Source organism: Rhinolophus hipposideros, assembly GCF_964194185.1.
Source record: "Rhinolophus hipposideros genome assembly, chromosome: 9".
Lineage (NCBI taxonomy): Eukaryota > Metazoa > Chordata > Mammalia > Chiroptera > Rhinolophidae > Rhinolophus > Rhinolophus hipposideros.
Genome location: NC_138055.1, coordinates 54,593,479 through 54,616,022, shown reverse-complemented (window position 1 = coordinate 54,616,022; position 22,544 = coordinate 54,593,479). Strand labels below are relative to the sequence as shown.

Here is a 22,544-nt window from a genome sequence, read left to right as displayed (position 1 = left end):
TACCCCTCCCCACCCCACCCCAAACTCCCAAATCCTGGGAAAATCTGAAGAGCTTGTGCCTAGGCTGAAAAAGGAGAGAGCTGGGTTTACACACATGTGTTTTGCTGGGTTATACAGCAAACAGGCCTCAGCCCCTCTCTTCCCAAAGGGCGTTCTCAGCCTTTGGCTTGAGTAATTTTCACCTAGAGGTTACCTCTGCAGCAGTGTTGTGCTTAGGATCCTGACCCAGAGATTCCTTGGGTTCCTCACCTAAGAAAAGGTCAGGACCTACAGATGTGAGTGGGATGGAGGCCAGCATCACCCCACCGTCTGACCAGCTGGCTTTTCCTTGGCCTGCAGCTGGCTCTAGAGAGGGGCTTTGAAAAAAACAGCTGGGTGATTTGGGACAGGAAGCAGAGTAACAGAATGAGTAGGAAACTCATGGTGAAGGAAAAAGCATTGTCTGGGCACTTTTATTCTAAGTCCCTGAGGCCAGAATGGGGCGCGGGACTGGGGAATAAAGGGGCAGGGTTTAATTTGGGGAATTGATATTCTGGAAGGACAGGAGTCCTGGAGGGAAAAGGCAGAAAGAGGGCTGGAAAGGAGAGAAGGTTAGGAGAGAATCTAGGCCCCTAGTTCCCCCTCCCCCAGACTAAGATAAAGACTAGAATCCTGAAAGGTGATCTCATTACAGAGCCAGGGCTGGAGGAAGGGGTGGGCAGGGGGTCACTGCCTTCCCTTGCTACAGAGCCCCTTTTTCTGCATCCACAGGGGATCTGATGAGAATGGGGTGGCCTCTATGTAAGACATCACCACCACCCCACCCCACACTACAATTCTCCAGGTTTGTAGGAATCACACCAGTTTTGTTTTGATCAAGAAGGCACTGAGGGGCCAAAGCACCCCTCTTCCAGGCTCTTGGTCAACTGCCAAATTCTAGGAAGGGGCTCAACAGAGGTTCCCATAACCCACAACCAAGAAGGGGGTGACTGGAACAGAATCCTCCTGGTGAATGTCCCCAAACTCCTGGGTTTTCAATTCTAGCAGCTTGGGGTGAGGAGCAGCGGAGGGAACTCCAGGAGCCCCCGGAGGTCCTCCATCAGACCAGGCTGACTAAGAGCACTCTGTACCTCAAGTCCCGAGTCCCAAATCCAGCTGGCAGGAACCCAGGCACCCAGTGGCACCGGAAGGCAAGGGGGAATCCCAGCTGGCCAGGTGCCAGAGGTGTCTCCTGTCTCTTTCTACCCAAAAGTCTCCTCCCTGAAGAAGTGAGGGAGCCCCCACACACATATACTGACTCCCTCGCCTTCCAGAGGTGATTCCTTTCCTCATTAGGAAATTCTCCGCTCCCTTTTTCCTACTCCTTTTCCGAGCGTTTACGTTGTACATCTGGAAAGGAGGGGGGAGGAAGGTGGGGGAAGCAGAGAGAAGGAGGGGGAAGAGCTCAAACCCGCCCAGTCTGACCCAGTACAAACTACCGGTCTCCAGCTGGGGCTGGAGAGAGGGGAGTGGAGAGGTGCGGCCCCCCCATGCCCCTTCGGGGTGGGGGGCGCGGGCTCAGCGTTCCAAGGACCCAGGAATGCCCCCCCTCCCACCCCCCCGGCCGGCGGGGGGAGGGCTCAGCCGGGAGTTTGGCAAACTCCTCCCCGCGTTGAGTCATTCGCCTCTGGGAGGTTTAGGAAGCGGCTCCGGGTCGGTGGCCCCAGGACAGGGAGGAGCGGGCGCTATGGGGAGCCGGACTCCAGGGTCCCCTCTCCACGCCGTGCAGCCGCTCTGGGGCCTCCGGCCCCGACCCCCGCTGCTGCCGCTGCTGCTGCCGTTGCTGTTGCTGCTGCTACTGCTGCCGCCGCCACCCAGGGTCGGGGGCTTCAACTTAGACGCGGAGGCCCCAGCAGTGCTCTCTGGGCCCCCGGGCTCCTTCTTCGGCTTCTCGGTGGAGTTTTACCGGCCGAGGCCAGACCGGTGAGTGAGGAGAGTTAGCGGCGGGATGGAGGGGGGTGGGGACGCCTGGAAAGTGGGGGCGCGGCTGGAGTCTGGAGGGGACCAAGGCTTGAGTTTGAGAGGCGGAGTTTGGAAGGACTAAGGCTGGAGTTGGGGGCCCGCGCTGGAGTTGGGGGCCCGCGCTGGAGTAAGGAGGAGACTGGCCGGCGTGGAGGGGGGCCTTGAGTTTGAGAGAGATCAGTGGGGAGGCTTGTGTGGGGTGGAGAGAGGACACGAAGCTGGAACCTGAAGTCTGGGCATGGGTCCTGGGGCCAAGGGAGAGGAGGGCGCGTGAATGGAGAGAGCAGAGGTCTCCGGCGGAGATCTGTGAGCTGCCGGGACCCAGACGGATGGGGGCGGAGAGGGGGCGCGGAGGCCGGGAAGGGCGTTTTGGAGCACAGGGAGACCTCAGGACCCCGGAGGGCCATTGTGCAGACAGAGAACTGGTCGAAGCAGAATGAATTGTGTGTGTGTAGTAAGAGCGGAGTCGGAGACTGAGGGGGCCCAGAGGTTAAATGGGGGCCAGCTTCGTCTTCCCCTCCCCCCTCAACTCTGGGAAAGACCCGGGAGGGGGACGGCGACTCCCTCCCCTTTCTCCTCGGTCTGGTACTCTGCCCTACACCCCTAATCTCTGTTCAGACGAGGGGAACCGGGAACCTGGGGAGAGTCCCGGGACCCTGACACTGAGGGCGCCGGGGCTGGGGGTGGGCTTCGCCGAGGGCGGGTGCTCGGATGTGTCGGGAGGGGCGTGTGTGTGCGCGCGTGAAGGGGGGTGGGCGGTTTCCCTCTTCCTTTAGCTCTGGGGAGGAAGGGAAAAGCTGATTTCCTGTAGCTTGTGGGCTGGAGCTGAACTGAGACCGGGACTTCTAGGGCTGGGGTCGGAAGCTGGGGAGACGTGCGTTCACCGGGCTCAAGAGCGTCAGCACACAGGACATCAGAGATGGGGGAAGGCTCCAAGGAGGACCCTCATTCCCAGCTCAGCAGGGTGACGAGCAGACCGGACCCTGAGTACCTGGAAAATGGGGAGCCCATAGGCGTGGGGAAACCGGAGTTAGAGCTGAGGCGACATTAGAACTGGGGTATTTATTTAAATGTGGGGGTGGGGGTGGGAAGTAAGAGGGGAAGGTGGCTACTCTAGTCTGGTATGGGGATTCCCAAATGCCAGATCCCTGATCCTTCACAATAACTGGACTTATCATTTCTCCTACATCTTTGGGCTCTGAGCTTCCCACTGCTCCCCATAGCCACCAGCACCCCGACCCCTACTATCTCAGGGTTTGATAGGACCTCTCAGAGGTGAGCTGCTTTTACACCTGATACAGTTAACTGATCTCTCCTCATGTTCTTTAATTTTTGGAGAAAAGGGGTTAATTTACCTAATTCACCCCTAATCTGGTCGTGGGGGGCAAATTTCTCCATTGTCTGGAGGACTAGGGGATGGGAAAAAGAAAGATGGTTAGGCTCCAGCTGTTGATTCTGGGCTATTCAAGGTCCCCACCCAACCCCCACCCCACCCCCTTGGCCTCTTGCCCAAACCCCATTGCATCACCCTGGCCTGGAGCCTCTGCCAGGTCTGGCCTCCCCAAGGCCCCCTCAAACTGCTTACCACAACCCTAATGGAGTAGAGAAGAGGGAGGGAGGGAGGGGATGGAATCCTCCCCCATATCTGGGTAACCTTCCTTGTACCCCACCCCCCACCTAACAAGGGTGTCATCTCCCTTTTAAAACACTCCCCTAAAACATCTGGACTTTCACACAATTCCGGTTCCCTAGGTGTCTGTCTGGCTCCTGGCCTGATCCCAAAGTCCCTAAAGCCCTCTTCTAAAATAGGACCCTGCATTCTCATCCCTCCCGTCTCCCCTTCTGCTCATCTCTCCTCCCAAGAGAACCCAGGTGTCCAGTTTGCACTCCTCCCCCTCTCATTTTCTCTTTACAATACACTCTTAGAGTAGAACCGAACATTCCACCTCCTCAGTGACCTTCCTCCCATCACAGCTGGGCCTTCAACCATCTCCTGCCCTGAGGGGACAAACATAGCTCCTCACTTGGGCCATCGCTGGAGAGGGTCTCAGTGTTCTTGGTTCCTCTGCTTCACCTCTCACTGTGGACAGCAAAACATCATCAAAGGACAGGGTTAGCACAAGAGAGTTTGCATGGTGGGAAAGGGCCAAGCTCTTAAGTCAGGCAAAGCTGGGTGTGTGCCCTGTCCTCTCCAGTTACTTATTCTTTGTGTGACCTGAGGCCAGTCACTTAAGCTCTCAGAGCTTGGTCTTCTCGTGAAAATCAGACACCTAATTTATGAGGCTGTTTTGAGGACTAAATGAGACAATACATATAAAAGGCATCTGGTCCGTAAAGGGCGATCAGTACATGGTAGGCATGATTTTTATGAGGTAGCTGTTTTCTGTCTCTGCTTCTCTCCTCCCTAGGTACCACCTAGTTCTTTGTCTGAGTTTTCCCCCATTTCTTATTTGCCTTTATCATTTGCTTATAGTAATAATAGTAGTAATAGTGTCTCACATTACTTAGCACTTTCATATCAATTTTTCCATTGAATCGTTACAAAAGTCCTTGAGTTACGCACGGGAAGCATTATTGCCCCATATGGGGCACACATACACACACACTCTGAAGCTTCAAGAATCATAGAAATTTAGAACTAGAAGTTAGTTTAGTGACAATTCAAGGGCAACCCATCATTTTGTGGGTTGAGAATCCAAGGCTTGGAGAGGGGAAGTGACTTGGCCTAGGACACAAGCTTAAAAGGTGCATCAGCCTTAGCCCAACACCTTATTTCCTTGTGGTACTGCCACACGTGGAGGCACCTCTTCCTCCCAGCCAGCCAGGCACTTCCTTTGAGAATAAAGTAGGGGAGCCAGAACCAAGTGTCTTCCTCTGGCCTGGTCAGGACCTGGAGGACCTGGGCCCTGGTCCACTTGCTACTCTCCACTCCCGACCTTATCAGGCCAACAGAGTCAAACAGTAACCACGTATTGAACAGGATCTTGGTTAATCAGAAACCTAGCTGGGGAGATAGTGGACAGGAGAGGAGGGGATAAATTGGCAACAGGGTAGACCAGAACACTGGCCTAGGAATCAGCATTCCCGGCTTCCGGTTCTTATATTAGGAAGGATTCTGAGTGACCTTGGACATGTTACTTAACTTCTCTGGGACTTAGTTTTCCCATCTGGAAAATATGGACATGGGACTCAGTCAGCAGGGTTTTATTAACTAAAGTTTTTTCTTTTTCTAAAATTCCTTTTTCTAAAATTCAAATGATATCTTATCAGGACTTTACATATAAAACAGGGAAAAGAGGTTGCAATAAAAGAAGATGAGGAGGAGTGTCAGGACCAAACTAGCCTCTCCTTACTCCACGTGGCAGCCCTGAGGCATCTACAAGAAAGGCTTCAAACCAGTGGATGCTTTCTACGGTGCCTTCCAGCTGTGGCTTCCTGTGTCTCCGAAAACCAACTCTAGAATTTCAAGATTCTGAGGCTTCAATATAAATTCTGGCAATTATTTCTTCCCCTGGACTGTGTATTTTGGAAGAGTTTATCTGCCAAACCACATTTAATAAGGAATAATTAATTCCTTTCTCCCATTTTTTATCAACTAGAAGTCAGAACAAGAAGACATCAATAGCTGCCAATCAGAGCTTTTGATGACTGTGAGATAGCCAGTTTCCCTACATTAGTTGATATCATTCCAACCAAAAGCAAATATACTTGAGGCTTTAATTAGCGCAGGCTGCCTTATCAGGTAAATGCATGTTTTCCGTTAGGTTTTCTGCAATATTGAAAATAGCCCAAGGACTATCCATTGTTACTTTCTTGGACCCCTAAGAGGACCAAACTGCTGCTACAGGATTTATGAAACAGGAGCTAAGAGTGGAAGAATAAGGATAAGCTATGTGGCGTGCCATCCCTGACACCAGGTGCCTCACCTGGCACATGGGGGAGGGCACTATTTATTGGACAAACTTGAGAGCTGGGATGGAAGGGCCACTCAACCCTTGGGTAGAAGCCACGAGTGATGGATCTGTGTCCCTTGCTGGCATGTCAGATCTGCTGAAACTTCACACAGTAACAATGCATATGCCCCTGGCCGATGGGCTTGTGGGCTTTTACAAGCTTTGTAAGGCCTCTCTTTCACCTTCCAACCCTGTCAAACTCCAGGCTTCTTCTGGCCATCCCAGAAGTACTCAGGTTCAGCTCCTCCCCAAGAGAAGGCAGTGTTGGAAACATTGGGAGTATACCTTGGCCACAGCCCTGTGTTCTCCTAGAAATAGAATATCACAGCTCCCAGAGACTTTGAGATAACCTGTTCAACCTCTTCTTCCAGAGAAAGAGGGAAAGAGTATGGCCCAAGTCCACACTGAGCTAGTGCGTGACTTGTCCTGCGCTGACTCCTGGTCCAGTGCTCTTTTCACTGCCTCCTGGACTACAGCTGTTTTTGGGGGCTGCCCCTGCTAAGGGAGGGTTGCACCACTGTCTCCTCACCCAGCCCTGGGTCAATGCAACCTCTCCCCACCACCAACCTCAACTACTGGGCCTGGCAACTGACCAGGTCACTATGTCAGCTCCTACCCCCAACTAGATGTATTGAGGGACGGGTGGGGCCCTGTTTGGGGAGACAAACGGAGAAGTGAGAGGTTGGAAACAGACAGGAAGTCACAGGCAGTAAACATTTCCTTTCCCCGGGGTAACTGAGGCTGGCACCCCACCCCCATCACTCTAGAAACTCTCACTCTCAGGCTGCCCCCTCCTATTCCTGGGGACCTTGCCTTCTCCCTCCTTCATTCTCATCCTCTGGCCCTCCTAGACCACTTCTCACTCCCCATTTCAGTCCCTTGGAGCTGCTAACTCTGGTGTTTCCCTCCTTTGTTCCTCTGGGAACCCCCAGCTTTTGTGAGCTCTACCGTAATCCCCAAATTAGGCACTCTTTCCTGGTAAGAAAGGCTGAAGAAGGTATCGTAATATCAGGGGAAGGGGTGGGTATTGGAAATGCTGAAAACTGAAAGGGGACAGAAATCAATAGAGATGTAGAAGCCCAAGATCTGAGAGAGAGAGAGAGAGAGTTCAAAAACTGAAACCAAGAGAGCAAGCAGTCATAGGGACAGAGGAACAGAGAGATGTGAGAAGTGGTGCCAGAGGCAGGTATGGGAGGAGCGCAGAGGCCACGGCCGGCAGGGGCGGGTTCCGTCGCCCCAGCTGCCAGATGCTGTCTCCTCGGGAGATCTGGAGGAGAAGGCTAAAGGGCTAACAGCTGTGCAGAGGCCTTAGTGGCAAGGGATCCAGAAATGGCAGAGGCAGAGCCACAGACAGGAAGCTGGTCCAGGACCTTAACTATGACCAGCCCCATGACACAGAACCCCCAGCAAAGGCAGCCCTCTCCTGGTCGTCTCAGGAGGAACTGAGGCACCGTGTCCAGAATTAAGACCCCAGTAGAGCAGGATCTGAATTTAGACTCCTAGAGATGGTATGTGGGAAAGGGGTTCAGGGGCTGAGACAGAGACTCAGCCAGGATGGGGAAGGCCACACCAGAGCCCAGGGCAAACGATCTGTTTTCACCATCCTCCAGCTCCTCTCGCCACTTCTACTGCCTGATTTCCAAGACTCACATTTTCCTCCTGCACGCCCCTGGGCTGGGCAGCTGGACTCCTGGGTCTTAGCCCAGAGAAGGCCTTTGGCTTGGGACGAGGGTACAGGCTAGGTGAGAGGACCCTGGGTTCCAGGGGCTGCACATCCAATTTTGGCAGGTCCATGGGGAGATGGAGAAGCTGGGGCCAGAACCTCTGGCCTCTCTTCCCCTTCCCAGAACTGTCTCTGGCTCCTTCTCTCTTTAATAACAGGGGAAGGTAGGAGAAGAGAGAGTGGGGGGGGAGGGGTTGTGTTAGTGACAGCGGCACATGGGGACCGCCTGACTCCAGCCTGTGCCTCTGGCATCTGTGGCATCTTCTGAGATATAAATACAACCCAGGGGGCATCTACCCCGCCCCCAGCCAGACCCTGGCCCAGAGGCCTGGGTCCTTCCTGCCTTGGAGGACTGGAGAAGAGCTAGAAGCCACTCTGAACTGCCTCTCCTTTCCCCTTCACAGGGTCAGCGTGCTGGTGGGAGCACCCAAGGCTAACACCAGCCAGCCAGGAGTGCTGCAGGGCGGTGCTGTTTACCTCTGTCCCTGGGGCACCAGCCTGGCACAGTGCAGCCCTATTGAGTTTGACAGCAAAGGTAACCAGCCCTCTTGGTAGGCCTGGGAAGTTCAGGGAGGGACTGGGGGGTGGGGCTGTGGCTTTGAGGCGGGCCCCCGGTGGGGCTTGGAGCACGGGGAGAGCCTGCCCAGCTCCTTGGCCACGTGCCCTCCCAGCACTGATGCGCTGGTTGTGCTTCAGCTCTGCAGCCGTGCAGCGGCTCCCCGTGGCACTCCCACCACGTTACCAGTCCAGCCCAGCCCAAGGAGGGCGGGCATGATTCAGAAACATGTGGCTCTCATTTCCCCTGAATCACCCACAACTCAGGGAGGCCAGGGCAGTAACAGAGACAAAGACAGGGAGAGTCACACAGACTATTTGATTTATTTAACTAAGCACTGACTGAGTGATAGGGCACGCCAGGCACTGTGATGGGACGGCAGGGGATGGAAACCTGATTTAACCACTGCCCTCAAGGAGCTCCAAGTTCAGAATAGATGCAGAGATGAGAAGGAGACGAGATAAACAATAATAACAGTTAACACTTGAAGAGCGCTTGCTCTGTGCCCAGCACTGTTGTAAGCACTTTATGCGTAGTAGCTCACGTAATCCTTTCAAAAACTGCACGAGGTATAATTATCCCCATTTTATAGGAGAGGAAATAGAGGTTAAGTAACTTGTCCATGGCCACACAGCTAATAAATGGTGGAGCAAGGACATGAACTTGAGCAGTCTGGCTCCATAGGTAAAGACTAGGGTGAGGGAACAGAAAGAGGAGTGCAGAAAAAGATGGAGACAATGGGGGTGGGGGAGACGATCATGAAACAGATTGGTGTGTTTTTTTTTAACCTGAAAGAGATGAGAATCAGAGGAATTAAAACGGGTGTCCTATAGAGGTCAGAGCTAAGCCTTGGAAAAAGAGAGACAGACAGATAGAGAGAGAGAGAGAGAGAGAGAGAGAGAGAAGGGGACCCCAATCGAGAAATGTGAGAAAGGTCAAGAAAGGACCTTGGAAAGGTCCTTAGAAAGGTGCTTAGAAACACAGGCCCAGGGTCAAACAGAGAAGTGCAGCCAGAGTGTCACCCACTCAGGAGATAGCCATTCTTACCCTCCTGCCCCCAACTCACCACAAGTATCCTTGGCCCAGCTAGACCAGGAGAAGTCAACTCTAGGAGCACCAGGTTCTATGTGTGCATGTGCTTGCGTGCATGTGCGTGTGTGTATGTGTGTACAGGAGGGGTGAGTCAGGCTACACAAAGCAGAATCTAAAGACCCCCATTCCCACCAGTGAGTCATGGTGTTCAGGGCTTGCAAGTGCTTGGGTACCCCCAGACTGAAAATGGGGTCTGTGCTAGGTCTCAGTTGCCCACTGCCTGCATGACGCCCCTTTCTCACTTCCCAAGGCTCTCGGATCCTGGAGTCCTCACTCTCCATCCCAGAGGGAGAGGAGCCTGTGGAGTACAAGTCCTTGCAGTGGTTTGGAGCAACAGTTCGAGCCCATGGCTCCTCCATCTTGGTGAGGGGCCAGCAGGCTCAGGGAGCTGGGGACTAGGAGATGAGCAGTGGAGCGTAGGCCTGGAGGGAGGGAGGAGGGTTCCTGTTGGACTAAACCTGAAGCCCCCTCCTCCCGGGCCTCCCCAGGCCTGTGCCCCGCTGTACAGCTGGCGCACAGAGAAGGAACCACTGAACGATCCCGTGGGCACCTGCTACCTCTCCACAGACAACTTCACCCGAATTCTAGAATATGCACCTTGCCGCTCAGGTAGGACAAGAGAGGGCATGTGCCTGTGTCTGTCTTCTCTATGTGAAGTCCCCACAGCCCCCACCCCCGTTAGCCTTAGGCTCACCGTGTGGTCCAGGGAGGTCCTCTGGTTCCCTCTCCCACCTCCTTCCCCAATCTCTCTCTCCTTTCCTACATGACCCATCTGTGCGGGCATCCTCCCCACCACCTTCTCCCCTCACAGACTTCAGCTGGGCAGCAGGACAAGGTTACTGCCAAGGCGGCTTCAGTGCTGAGTTTACCAAGGTGAGAGGGTGATCTGGGAGGGAAGTGGCTGTGGGCGGTGGACATGGGAGTCAGGACCAGATGTAGACTCAGTGCCTTCCCCCCACAGACTGGGCGTGTGGTCCTGGGTGGACCAGGGAGCTATTTCTGGCAAGGTAAGTCCTTCCTCCGCTGCCCCTTCATCCCCTGGCACAAGGCCTCTTCCCCTTTCCCAGCCCAAGGTCCTCATTCTTCCCTCCTCTGCTGCCGTCCCAGTTCTCCTCTCCCTTCTTGAGCCTTACATGTCCTCTTCTACCACCCTCCACAAGCTTCCCTGCCTTGAACCAGACTTCTGAAGTCCTACCCAGTCAGCCCCCAGTGTCCCCCTCCCTGCCACCTCCTCCTCCGTCCATCCTTTCCTCATCCCCTTCCCCAGGCCAGATCCTGTCGGCCACCCAGGAGCAGATTGCAGAATCCTATTACCCTGAGTACTTGATCAACCTGGTCCAGGGGCAGCTGCAGACCCGTCAGGCCAGTTCCATCTACGATGACAGCTACCTGGGTGAGTGCACAAGGGGACAAAACTGCAGGGGCGACCCTCAGGTGCTCCTGTCCTCGCTCACCCCCTTGCTTCCCTTCTCCTATTCTGCCATACTTCTGTGCAAGCTGACTGTGAAGTGGTGGGGAAGGGATTGGAAGATGGGCCAGGGCAGACTGGTCCCCAAAGCAGGAATAATGACACCCACCCACCCTCTCCCCCAGGTTACTCTGTGGCTGTGGGTGAATTCAGTGGCGATGACACAGAAGGTGAGTGTGTCCCCAGGCTGGGGCCAAGGGAGGAGGTGGGAGACCCAGGGCCTGGGGTACGTACGATTCTTGTCTGACTTACCTTTCACCACTGTTAGCCCACAACTTTCTCTTCTCTTTGCAGATTTTGTTGCTGGTGTGCCCAAAGGGAACCTCACCTACGGTTATGTAAGACCTAGACTGACCCTTCTCTCTTCCCCTCTCCTCCCCTCCCCTGACTAATCACAAAAACACATGCAGGCAATTTGTGAGAATTCAAAAAGTGGATCAGAACATGGGCTCCAGAGTCAGACCTGGGTTCAAGTTCTAGCACTTACTCTGGATGAATCATTCTGTTATTTATTCATATCCCACTTCATTCCGTAAAAACCTTGAGCCTGCTTTACCTCGCTGAGCCTCATTCTTCTCTGTATAATGGGATAATAATAGTTCTGACCTCACAAGGCTCTTGTAAGGATAAAACGAGATAATGCATGTGAAAGTACTTAGTGAACTATTAGGCAGTGTACAGCTGGTAGCTGTTATTATTAGACCATGACAAGTGCTTTCAAAAGAATACAGATAAGAATGCCATAGGAGTTCATTCAATTAACATTTATTAAGGCGAGGTAAGAGATAAGATGAATAAGACATCATACCCATCTCATAAGGTGTTTCTAATCAAGTATGTAAGATAAGACACATACAACCTCTGCATCGGGCACTGTCCTCTCATGGTTTCTGTTCTTCACAACGAGCTGATGCGGGTAGATATTACCATGCAAGTTTGACACATGACAAATCTGAGGGTCCAAGAGACCACGTAAGTTGTTTAAGGTCACCCCATTAGTAAGTGGCTGCATAGAGATTTAAAACCAGATCTGTCTTACTCCAAAGTCAGCGTTCTTTCTGTACTATAATAATTTCAGAAAAGTGATTAAGATGGTATAGGAGTTTAGGGGAAGGAATAACCTCCTTTCCAGGGCAGGGGTGGATCAGAGAAGGTTCTATGAAGGATCAGTGGAGATGAGATAGGGGGCATCCTAGGCAGAAGCATGAAAAAAGGCATGGAAGGAAAGAAAAATAAATTCAGCCAGTTTAGCAGACTCATGGGCTGATTGAGGGTGAGGAGAATAAGGAAAGGTTGAGCAAAAGCAGGTAGGTTGGGCAAGTTATCCGGGGACTCAGAGGACCAGCCAAGAAAGTGAGACTTTGGCAGTGGCTCAGGGAACCACCATGGGTTTCCAAGCCAGAGGTGTCTCTCCTGCATCTGCTTGAGGGCTGCAGTGGAGGAAGGGACAGCCTGAGGCAGGGAGGTGGCCAGGGGGCTCTCCAGCAGTCCTGTGACAGGGATCCCAGCAGAGTAACAGCAGTGAGAGTGGGGAAGAGAGCCAGGAGTCAAAAGACTTGGGGACTGACGGGGCCAGCCACTAACGGTGCACTTAGGGGAGACGTGTTTGTGGTTTGGGAGGGCTGGAGAATCAGGAATGACTGAGGCCTCAGTGTGCAGTCAGTCATTCAGCTAATAATTACTGAGTGTCTACTGCTCACCAAGCACTACTTTAGGCTCTAGGGAGAAAACAAAGAACAAAACCCAGTTCCTGCCTCCATTGATTTTCCATTCTATTGGGTAGAGATGGACAACAGACAGATAAATATGAAATCTGACAGTAATGGATAAGTGATATAGAAAAAATAATGAAGTAGCTGTGGGACCAAGCTATTGGCATAGACACGGGAATGTAAAGGCAAAGCTTGGGAGGGAATTAGGGGACAAGTGATCTGTGTCTCTAAGGAATGCCTGCCCCTGGGTAGCCTGTACCCATCTGCCTTCCATCCGTGGGATGGTCTGGGAGTCCAAGGCCAATGGGCATATCTCCTTATCCCCAGGTCACCATCCTTAATGGCTCAGACATTCGATCCCTCTACAACTTCTCAGGGGAACAGGTGAGGACATCCATACCCCCAACCCAGCTTGGCCCTCTGCCAACCAAACCCCAGTCCTGTCCCAATAAGCTCAGCCTGATTTCTCAGGCTCTCTGGAGTCTCTGACCTCTCCCCATAGCCCCTACTGATCGTATTGTTTGACCCACCCATCTGACTCAGAGCTGCCCCTCTGTCCTCCGCAGATGGCCTCCTACTTTGGCTATGCAGTGGCTGTTTCAGACATCAATGGGGATGGGTAAGTAGTGAGAAAAGGCACACCGTGATACCTTTCCCAGGAGGGAAGAGTGGGGAGGGACAGAAAAAGGCAAGGAGACTTTTTCTTCAGGCTTTCCCCCGATGCTGTTCACTTGTGCCTGCATTCCCCTTGCTCAGGGGCAAAGAGAGAGCTGACAGCTGAGACCAGAAGACCTCAGGTCTTCTTACTTGGGTGGGAGGGAGGGAGCCCAAGATCCAGGACACCGGAGATTTGCTGGACTAGGTTGGGGAGGGGAGGTAGCAAGGCAGAGTGCCAGGATGTTTGGCTTTCCCCCCTGCCCCCAGGCTGGACGACTTGCTGGTGGGGGCACCACTGCTCATGGAACGGACAGCCGATGGGCGGCCCCAGGAGGTAGGCAGGGTCTACGTCTACCTGCAGCAGCCCGCGGGCATGGAGCCCACCCCCACCCTGACCCTCACTGGCCATGATGAGTTTGGCCGATTTGGAAGCTCCTTGACCCCCCTGGGGGACCTGGACCAGGATGGCTACAATGGTAAGTACCATGGACTCAAGGAGCTGCAGAGGAGTCAGGGGCCTGAGTCAGAAGGGATTGGGGATTTGGTGACTAAGATACCCAGACTCCCAGTGACTTCCCAAGGAGGTGTGTAGGCTTCAATCCCAATGTCTAGGTCTTGGGGCTTTGAAGAGATTAGAATAGAAGGGAATGACAGATGGGAAAAATAGGATCCTGTGTCCTGGGGTCTGGTGGTAAAGATTTGGAGTCCTGGATTCCTGACCCACTGACTGGTGTGTCTTGTGTGTCTTGCAGATGTGGCCATTGGGGCTCCCTTTGGTGGGGAGACCCAGCAGGGAGTGGTGTTTGTATTCCCTGGGGGCCCAAGGGGGCTGGGCTCTAAGCCTTCCCAGGTTCTGCTACCCCTGTGGGCAGCTGGTCACACACCAGACTTCTTTGGCTCTGCCCTTCGAGGAGGCCGAGACCTGGATGGCAACGGCTACCCTGGTGAGTTGTGCCGGAGGCCCCTGTCACCTTAGAATTTCCTGGTCATAGACCCCCAATCCTTCTTCTGCACTTTCCTAAGGTTATGGTTGCGGTTCTGGATACTGCCACCAGACGGTGCTATCCCCTCACTTTCCGTCTCTTTGAGCAATGAAACTACAAGGAAAGACTCCTGATTTGGGGGTTGCTGAAAGGGGTACTTTCTTGGCTTCTTACAGATCTGATTGTGGGGTCTTTTGGTGTGGACAAGGCTGTGGTGTACAGGTATGAACTCCAGGGCGGGCAGCCTGGGAGAAGTGGGATTTCGGGAATTCCTCAACAGGGCGGAGGTTGGGAAAGTGTACAATGCACACTGGGATCCTGGGGCTTGGACATCAGCTTCCTGTGCCCAGGTCCCAGAGGAGTCTTAGTTCTATTGACCCCCACATCCACTCTTGACAGGGGTCGCCCCATCGTGTCTGCCAGTGCCTCCCTCACCATCTTCCCTGCCATGTTCAACCCAGAGGAACGCAGCTGCAGCTTGGAGGGGAACCCTGTGGCTTGGTGAGCTGGGACCCAGGAGATTGCAGGACCAAGTCCCAGATACGTCAGTCTGTGCCTGGGCGTGGGCAGGGAGACCAGGTCTGCAGGAGGGGACAGATGGGGGTGTCCTAGTGAGGGTCTGTCCGAGAGGTAGGTGGAGGATAGAGTGCCTGTTCCAGTTGGATACACCAGCTTTCCTCTTGGTCTTCCTCCAGCATCAACCTTAGCTTCTGCCTCAATGCTTCTGGAAAACACGTTCCTGACGCCATCGGTAAAGGAGACTGCCTGAATCTATCAGGCACTGGGACAGGGGATGAAGGGGCTGGGGACCTGGGCACCGCCCTTCTCTTTGAGTAGATTAGGAGGAAGAGACAGATCCTCCTTAACGTACACCCCTGGCTGCAGGCTTCACGGTGGAGCTGCAGCTGGACTGGCAGAAACAGAAGGGAGGAGTACGGAGAGCACTGTTCCTCGCCTCCAGACAAGCAACCCTGACGCAGACACTGCTCATCTTGAATGGGGCTCGGGAGGATTGCAGAGACATGAAGGTCTACCTCAGGGTATGGTCCCGAAGGCAGGGCGTGCAGCGGCCTGCAGAGGGTGGCAACTGGGGTCCTCCTGAAGGAGAGATATGGGGAGATTCCAGTGAAGGGCTTGGGACTTTGGGGGACTGAGGAAGGGGGCCCTTCTGTCAGAGGAGCTGGGAACCAGGCTCCCAGGGCCTCTCAAGTAGGGAGTACGGTCAAGTTTAGACACCTGGATTCTTGAAGGCCCTGAGTGGCCAAAAGGAGATTTGAGAGGCTGAGGATTGGGACCACCACATCTCCAGTGTCCCCTGAGTCGGTGAACCCTCTCCTTTGCCCCAGAATGAGTCAGAGTTCCGAGACAAACTCTCGCCAATTCACATCGCCCTCAACTTCTCCTTGGACCCCCAAGCCCCTGTGGACAGCCATGGCCTCCGGCCAGTCTTACATTACCAGAGCAAGAACCGCATAGAAGACAAGGTGAGGACAGGGGAGGAGAAGGGACCCAGGAAGAGGGGGGTCTGGGCACCTGGGGGCAGAGCCCGGGAGGAGGGAGCCTATAGCCCAGGAGGGGGCTAAACTCCCCCTCTCAAGGCTGCCCTGCTCCTCAGGCTCAGATCTTGCTGGACTGTGGAGAAGACAACATCTGTGTGCCAGACCTACAGCTGGAAGTGTCTGGGTAAGTGAAGGCTAACATCAGGCTGGGGGGGGCTCCAGATGCCAAGGTCTGTATCAGGACACATGGAACTTGGAAGTACCTGGCACCTGAAAAAGTACGACAGGGACATACTAGTTAGCTGTGTGACCTTAGGAAGTTACTCAGCTTCTCTGAGCTTCAGCTTCTTCACCTGGATAGTGGGAATAGTGGCATCTATTTCTCTGGCTTTTTGGAAGAATTAAATGAAATAATTTACATAAAGCATCTAGCCTAGTTGCTGCCATGGAGTTGGAATTCAGTAAGTGGTATTTATTATTGTTGTTGTTGTTATTATGACCCACTGTCCTGGTTTAGAGACTAATTCCAGTGTCCCTTACCTTGTGTGCCACCTCCAGGGAGCCGGACCACGTCTACCTGGGCGACAAGAACTCTCTGAACCTAACTTTCCATGCCCAGAATGTGGGTGAGGGTGGCGCCTATGAGGCTGAGCTTTGGGTCACGGCTCCTCCGGAAGCTGAGTACTCGGGACTCGTCAGACACCCAGGAGTAAGAGGGGCCTCTCCAGTGGGGCTTGGGAGGAAGCTCTGCCAGAGGGGCACCAACCCTCACCTGTACCACCCTCACTTCTAGAACTTCTCCAGCCTGAGCTGTGACTACTTTTCCGTGAACCAGAGCCGCCTACTGGTGTGTGACCTGGGCAACCCCATGAAGGCAGGAGCCAGTGTAAGTCTGAGACCGGAGAGAAGACCTGAGAGGACAGTGACCAGCCGGTCCAGAGCGGAGCTGTGGGAGAGGGAAGGAGGGCTGGAGATGGGGTAAAGCAAATATGCCAATGTAACAGCCCCCCTGTCCTCCCTACATGTCCCGCAGCTCAGGGGTGGCCTTCGGTTCACAGTCCCTCACCTCGGAGACTCGAAGAAAACGATCCAGTTTGACTTCCAGATTCTCAGGTAGGGAGTAGGAGGGGCCAGGCTGCTGCTGAGTTGGCGGCGGGGTCTGTGCCATCGGAACCCTCTGACTGGGCTCCGGCGCCATCTCATTCTCTCCTCCATTCCACAGCAAGAATCTCAACAATTCTCAAAGCGAAGTGGTTTCCTTCCGTCTCTCAGTGGAGGCTCAGGCCCAGGTCTCCCTTAATGGGTTAGTGCCCAGGCGAAATGGGGCCTTGCTGGGAGGGGAGACAGACTTCTAAGAAAGGATGCATGTGGGGTCCCTTCCACTGTCCTCTAAACCACCCTCTTTCTTAGTGTCTCCAAGCCTGAAGCAGTGCTATTCCCAGTGAGCGACTGGCATCCCCGAGACAAGCCGCAGAAGGAAGGAGATGTAGGCCCTCCTGTCCACCACGTCTATGAGGTGAGGAGGGCTAGGTCCAGGGCAGATGACTGCAAGTGGAGGGGCGGTGCCAGAATGAAAGACAGAGAAGGAGGAACTGGTATGAGCGACAGAGGGCGGGGACCAGAATGAGGAACTGAGAGGAAGAGAAGAGGGAGGGGCGGTGATATGTAAAGGACCGGGTCAGCACGAGAGACAGCCAGAGGAGAGACAGGCCAGTTGAGTGACTTGGAAGGGAAGAGGGAGTCCCCTTCAAGAGTGTTGGCTGGAGAGAATTGTGTCTCTGCCCATTGATTTCCTCTTTCACCCCTGAGATAGGAGACGCATCAGGGTAGAGTGGGCCATGGTGACCCAGGGTCTCAACAGGGTAGAATCATTCCCTTCCTTCTCCCGATGATGGTGCTCTTCTCTCCTCAGCTCATCAACCTGGGCCCCAGCTCCATTAGCCATGGTGTGCTGGAGCTCAGCTGCCCCCAGACTCTGGAAGGTCAGCAGCTCCTCTACGTAACCAAGTTTACAGGACTCAGCAACTGTACCACCAGTCACCTCCCCAACTCAGAGCACCTGGAGGTGAGGGGCCTGGAGACTGGCATGTGATGGTGGGACCAAGGCTAAGGAGTTTGGGGAAGGATGCTGGCAGCCTGAAAGAGCCAATGAGAATGTGCGTGAAGCTAGTACTTAGGCCACTGGAAGGGGATCAGATGGCCCACAGGCACCTCGAGGCCCTAAGAAGGAAAAAGAGTTTTATGCACTGTGCTTCTATCTTTCTGCCTAAAATATCCTTCCCTTACTTTTTGCCCTGGCATACTCCAAGAACCCAGCTTTGCACCACCTCCCCTTGGAAGCCTTCTTCAGACCTGTTCCCCTGGACCCCAGTGCCTGTTTACTCATTAACAACATTTAATTAAGTGAATGTCTGCACTGAACGCCGTTAGAGGCTCAGGAAATATCTCACTGAACAAAGCTAACAAGGTCCCCACTCTCACTGAGCTTACACTTTAGTGGAGGGTAATAGACAATAAAAGTTTAAAAAGAGAGATGAACAGATACTTCAAAGTGATAAAAGTGCAGTGATAAGATGTTAGGGTGTGGGAGGGCTGGAGACTGTGTGGGTCGTCAGGAAAAACCTCTTGAGGTCAACCGTTGAACTGAGTCCTGAAAGATCAGGATGAACTTGCCTGTGAAGACGGGCATTCCAAGAAGAGGGAACAGCCAATGCTAAGGCCCTAAGGCAGGGGCAGGGGCAGAGGCAGGGGCCTAATTATTTATTTACACATCTCTTCCTTGTAAACTCCAAGGACCCCGTCTTATTTGTTTCTATATTTCAACACTGAGCTTGTTGCTTTGCCATTGGAGGTGGTCAGTTGCATGGATAAAAGAACAGGTTGGAGCTGCTCTGGAACCCAGGTGCAGCCTGAGTTGGAAGAGGCAGCTAACAGTCTCTTTCTACCTCCAGTTGGATCCTGAGAGTCCCCAGAACCACAGGCTGCAAAGACGGCAAGCTCCAGGCCAGAGCCCAACCTCCTTATGGCCTCAGATCCTGGTAAGTTATCCTGCGAATGAGGTCTGGGCCCAAGCGTGGAGTCTGCAACTGTATTTGGGTTCCAGAAGCAACCACCAGAAGGGCAGATCTCTAGGTTCAGGCTTCTTTCTTCCCAGAAATGCCCGGAGGTGGAGTGTTTCAAGCTGCGCTGTGAGCTTGGGCCACTCCACCGGCTAGAGAGCCGGAGCCTGCAACTGCATTTCCGAGTCGGTGCCAAGACCTTCCTGCAGGTAAGGGAGCTTTACCTCAGTCCTTACCCCCGATCTTTGGGCGTCCCTTTTCCCACCTCCTTTGGGGAATGGGACCAAGGCACTCCAGCTCCCCTCCTGACCTTGTTTAGACGGCGCTGTGTGTCTTTGGCGCCACCTAGTGGGCACACTGAGAGTGACAGCTTCCATTTCCTGGTCCATTCAGAGAAGGTAGGAGGGCTGGAGGGAGACGTGTGCTGGCAATGATAGAAAAACAGAGATGGAAGATGAATTCATAGTGGAGAGGCAAGCAGATGTAAGAACAGTGAAGAACAGTCACTTCTTAAGTGGACATTATGGGCCAGGCGTTGTCCTAGGTGCTTAACCCACCTTAATGATTTTTTTTTTAATTTTTTGAACATGCAGTCATCTAAGTATGCATTGTTTAGTTATAACTACTCAATTACATTTATTATCTCATAGAAAGGGCATAGAGATTCAGGAAAATAGGGAAAGATCACAACCTGACCCATGTCCTCTAGATCCCAAGGGGGGCTGCCCTCAACACCTTTCCTCCACCCACAGCGGGAGCACCAGCCATTCAGCCTGCAGTGTGAAGCTGTGTACGAAGCCCTGAAGATGCCTTACCGAATCCTGCCTCAGCGACTTCCCCGAAAGGAACTTCAGGTAAGTCCAGGGCCAGCGGTCTGGGCCAGGGAAGATAGGTCTCAGAATGCTGGGCCTGGCAGGGCTGGGATGAGGTGGAGACTGGCCCTGTTATTGTAACAAATATTTACTGAGCATCCACCATGTGCCAGGTCCTGTGCCAGGTCCTGGGGATAGAATGATAAGCCAGATAGACGGGACATTTTCACTTCTAGAGTTCGTGGTCTACTGGGCAACGAGAACACAGTGTGACACGTGTCAGGATATTTATGGGAACACATCATAGGGACACTTGAACATAGTCTTGCAGGGTCAGGAAAGGCTTCCTGGAAGAAGTGATGTTTAAGCTGAGACCTGAACTACCGGGCTAACCAGTCAGTAAAGAATATTCTCCTGGGAGAGGGAATCAGAAGATGTGAAGGCCCAAAAGTAAGAGACAAGAATGCACCTTTTAACAATTTAAATGTTGAAGTTCAGATTTCTCTCAGCCCAAGATGGGAGGTAAGAGATGGGTCGAGGTCCAATGACAAGTGTAGGTGGGAAGAACTAATGGTATTCCAGTGACCTATCCCGACGTGCTCCCTAGGTGGCCACAGCTGTGCAGTGGACCAAGGCAGAAGGCAGCCACGGTGTCCCACTATGGATTATTATCCTGGCCGTCCTGATTGGTCTCCTGCTCCTAGGACTCCTCATCTACGTCCTCTATAAGGTCAGCATCATCCTTCCCGCGACTCGGCCACCTTCTCAGCAGCTTCTGCCCTTTGACCCAGCACAATCCCAAGCATCTACCTCCAGACCAATTCTCTAGCCATGTGCCCCACCTGTGCACTGCCACATGCAGCTCGTTACTCTGCCTATAGGATCCTTCCCTTCATTCTGCAGCCCAGATCTTAGAGTCTCGACTCAAGCTCTCAAGTTTGCCTATTCTTGCAAAATCAGTGTTACTCACAGGTGGCAAATATATGGCCAAAAACCCACGGCAGCCATCACTACTGGATCATACCCTAGAAGTGGCCTCAGAATCCTCCTTAAGAGGCAGCCAATAGGCTTGGAACTTGAGTTCAAACCTATTTGCTATTCCTGGCTTAACTGGGGACATCTTTATGGCACTGATGAAAGACCCCCTATACCAAAGTACCCCCAGCTTTAGCCCTCCTGGCCCATTAGACCTCTTGTAGAGGTAGACTTAACAGCCTGAATTTAGGCCCCTTTTGCAAAATGGGGAGATAGGAAGCACTAGAGGCTTCTTCACTCCCTCTTGGGATAAGATCTGGGGAGAAATGGGAGCAAGAGTTTCTAAACTCTCCTTTCTTCCCTTCTCATTAGCTCGGATTCTTCAAACGCTCCCTCCCATATGGCACCGCCATGGAAAAAGCTCAGCTCAAGCCTCCAGCCACCTCTGATGCCTGACTCCTCCAGATCCCAGACTCCCAATCCTGAAGGCCCAGTGCCCCCACCCTCAGTCTACTGACAGGGAGGGGGCTGGGTGCTTCCTGAAGGTGCTGAGGGCCAGGGAGAAGCTTCTCTCCCCAGCCCAGAGACATACTTGAAGGGCCAGAGCCGGGAGGTGAGGGGCTGGGGATCCCCACCCCCCATGCACTGTGAAGGACCCTCGTTTACACATGCCCTCCTCATGGATGGGGGAACTCAGATCCAGGGACAGGAGCCCCAGCCTCCCTGCAGCCTTTGCATTTCCTGAAAACAACTTGGAACCAGACCTGGGGGATCTAATCCCAGTTCCCTGGGCCAGACTTGCCACCAGGACTTCCTGTCCAGTTCCAGTCTGCAAAGATGTGTCCTCAGCTTTGTCAGAGATCCACAGGAAGTCCCCAGTTAAGAACCTGGAACCTGGAGAGCGAGGCCTGGCAGCTCTGGACAGCCCCCACCCTGGTGGGCCAACAAGGAACACTAACCGTGGATGGTGCCCCAGGACCAGCTCAGGACAGATCCCAAACAAGGATCCATGCTGGCCCAGAACCAGCTCCAAGGTTGAATCAGAACTCTAATGGGGCCAGATCGAACCTGGGGCCTGGGGTTGATCTGGGACCCAGACTCAGACGTTGGTAATGTAACCAGTCATATCCAGGACTACATTGGAGCCTGCTCCAGACCTGGGCCTGGAGGTCCAATCCACCTGACTCAGGAGAAGTCAGGAATTGCCCAGGACCCTGAAGGGGCCGTGATGGCAACAGATCTGGAACCTCAGCCTGGCCAAACGCAGGCCCTCCTAGTCCCCCAGAGAAAGGGGAGCCCACTGTCCTTGGCCTGCAGGATTTGGGTTCTGCCCACCAGCTGCACTGACGCTGCCCCTCCTCTCCCTGCCCAACCCTCCCTTCCCCTCGGCTCCGGACACCCGGAACTTATTTAAACTCTGTTGCAAGTGCAATAAACCCGGCCCGGTGCCCCCACTGACCAGAGCTGGAATCTGTCCTACCCCACTCTTTCCAAACCCATCCTGGAATCAGACGGCTTGGTGGATAGGAAAAGCCCGTTTCTTGTAGCTTCTTCCCACTGGGAGCCAGGATTATGTACCCCAGGAACTGTGGAACTCGTTTTGGGTTCCCTTATCTTAGGTGAAAGAGATGATCAAAGGAGTGAAAAGAGGGCTTGACTTCTTTGTCCGACACCCAGCCCCACCAGATCTGGTCCCCAACACCTCCAAGAGACAAGGAAAAGAAATCCCTTTTCTTTGAGGATTAGGGAAGAATGCAAAGGGGGAAGACCAGGTTGAAGGTGGGGGAAGAAGACTCACCTGGGCTTCCCTAAATCAGAGTAATGAAATGGGTCGAGACAAAAAGCCACAGAATGAAATCAGAAGAAATCAGGGTTTGGTTTGGTTTTTATTGCTTTTTGTGTGCTGGTGCGTAGAGGGGACGTTAAATAGTATGCATACGTTATCTCATTTAATTTCTATCAATAATCCTATGAAGTAGGTACAATTAGCCCTATTTACACAAAGGGAAATTGAGGTCCAAGGGTTATGTAACTTGCCCAAGGTCACACAGTGAGTGCCCCAGCAGAGTCAGATT

The 22,544-nt window shown here is 53.4% G+C and overlaps 1 protein-coding gene across 1 annotated transcript; it reads left to right on the top strand.

The window, feature by feature from the left end:
- The first annotated feature begins 1,440 nt into the window (after positions 1 to 1,440).
- Positions 1,441 to 22,342, top strand: ITGA5 (integrin subunit alpha 5). The gene is made up of 30 exons (XM_081061265.1): positions 1,441 to 1,941; positions 8,061 to 8,191; positions 9,555 to 9,667; positions 9,793 to 9,913; positions 10,116 to 10,177; positions 10,266 to 10,311; positions 10,572 to 10,697; positions 10,898 to 10,942; positions 11,067 to 11,110; positions 12,812 to 12,868; positions 13,051 to 13,103; positions 13,409 to 13,617; positions 13,894 to 14,085; positions 14,301 to 14,346; positions 14,524 to 14,625; positions 14,820 to 14,875; positions 15,010 to 15,164; positions 15,471 to 15,608; positions 15,740 to 15,807; positions 16,182 to 16,332; positions 16,417 to 16,509; positions 16,657 to 16,736; positions 16,846 to 16,926; positions 17,034 to 17,139; positions 17,536 to 17,688; positions 18,575 to 18,661; positions 18,778 to 18,891; positions 19,435 to 19,536; positions 20,102 to 20,224; positions 20,842 to 22,342. The coding sequence occupies exons 1-30, from the start codon at positions 1,559 to 1,561 to the stop codon at positions 20,923 to 20,925; spliced, it is 3,321 nt and encodes a 1,106-aa protein (XP_080917391.1). The 5' UTR covers positions 1,441 to 1,558; the 3' UTR covers positions 20,926 to 22,342.
- The last annotated feature ends 202 nt before the right edge of the window (positions 22,343 to 22,544 follow it).

What these genes read in the sequence shown, in the direction of transcription:
- ITGA5 (XM_081061265.1), top strand. Translation starts at nt 1,559, where the DNA reads ATGCCCCCCCTCCCACCCCCCCGGCCGGCGGGGGGAGGGCTCAGCCGG. An exon ending in ATATGCACCTTGCCGCTCAG is followed by an intron (nt 9,914 to 10,115) that starts GTAGGACAAGAG and finishes CTCCCCTCACAG; the next exon opens with ACTTCAGCTGGGCAGCAGGA. An exon ending in CCTTATGGCCTCAGATCCTG is followed by an intron (nt 18,662 to 18,777) that starts GTAAGTTATCCT and finishes CTTTCTTCCCAG; the next exon opens with AAATGCCCGGAGGTGGAGTG.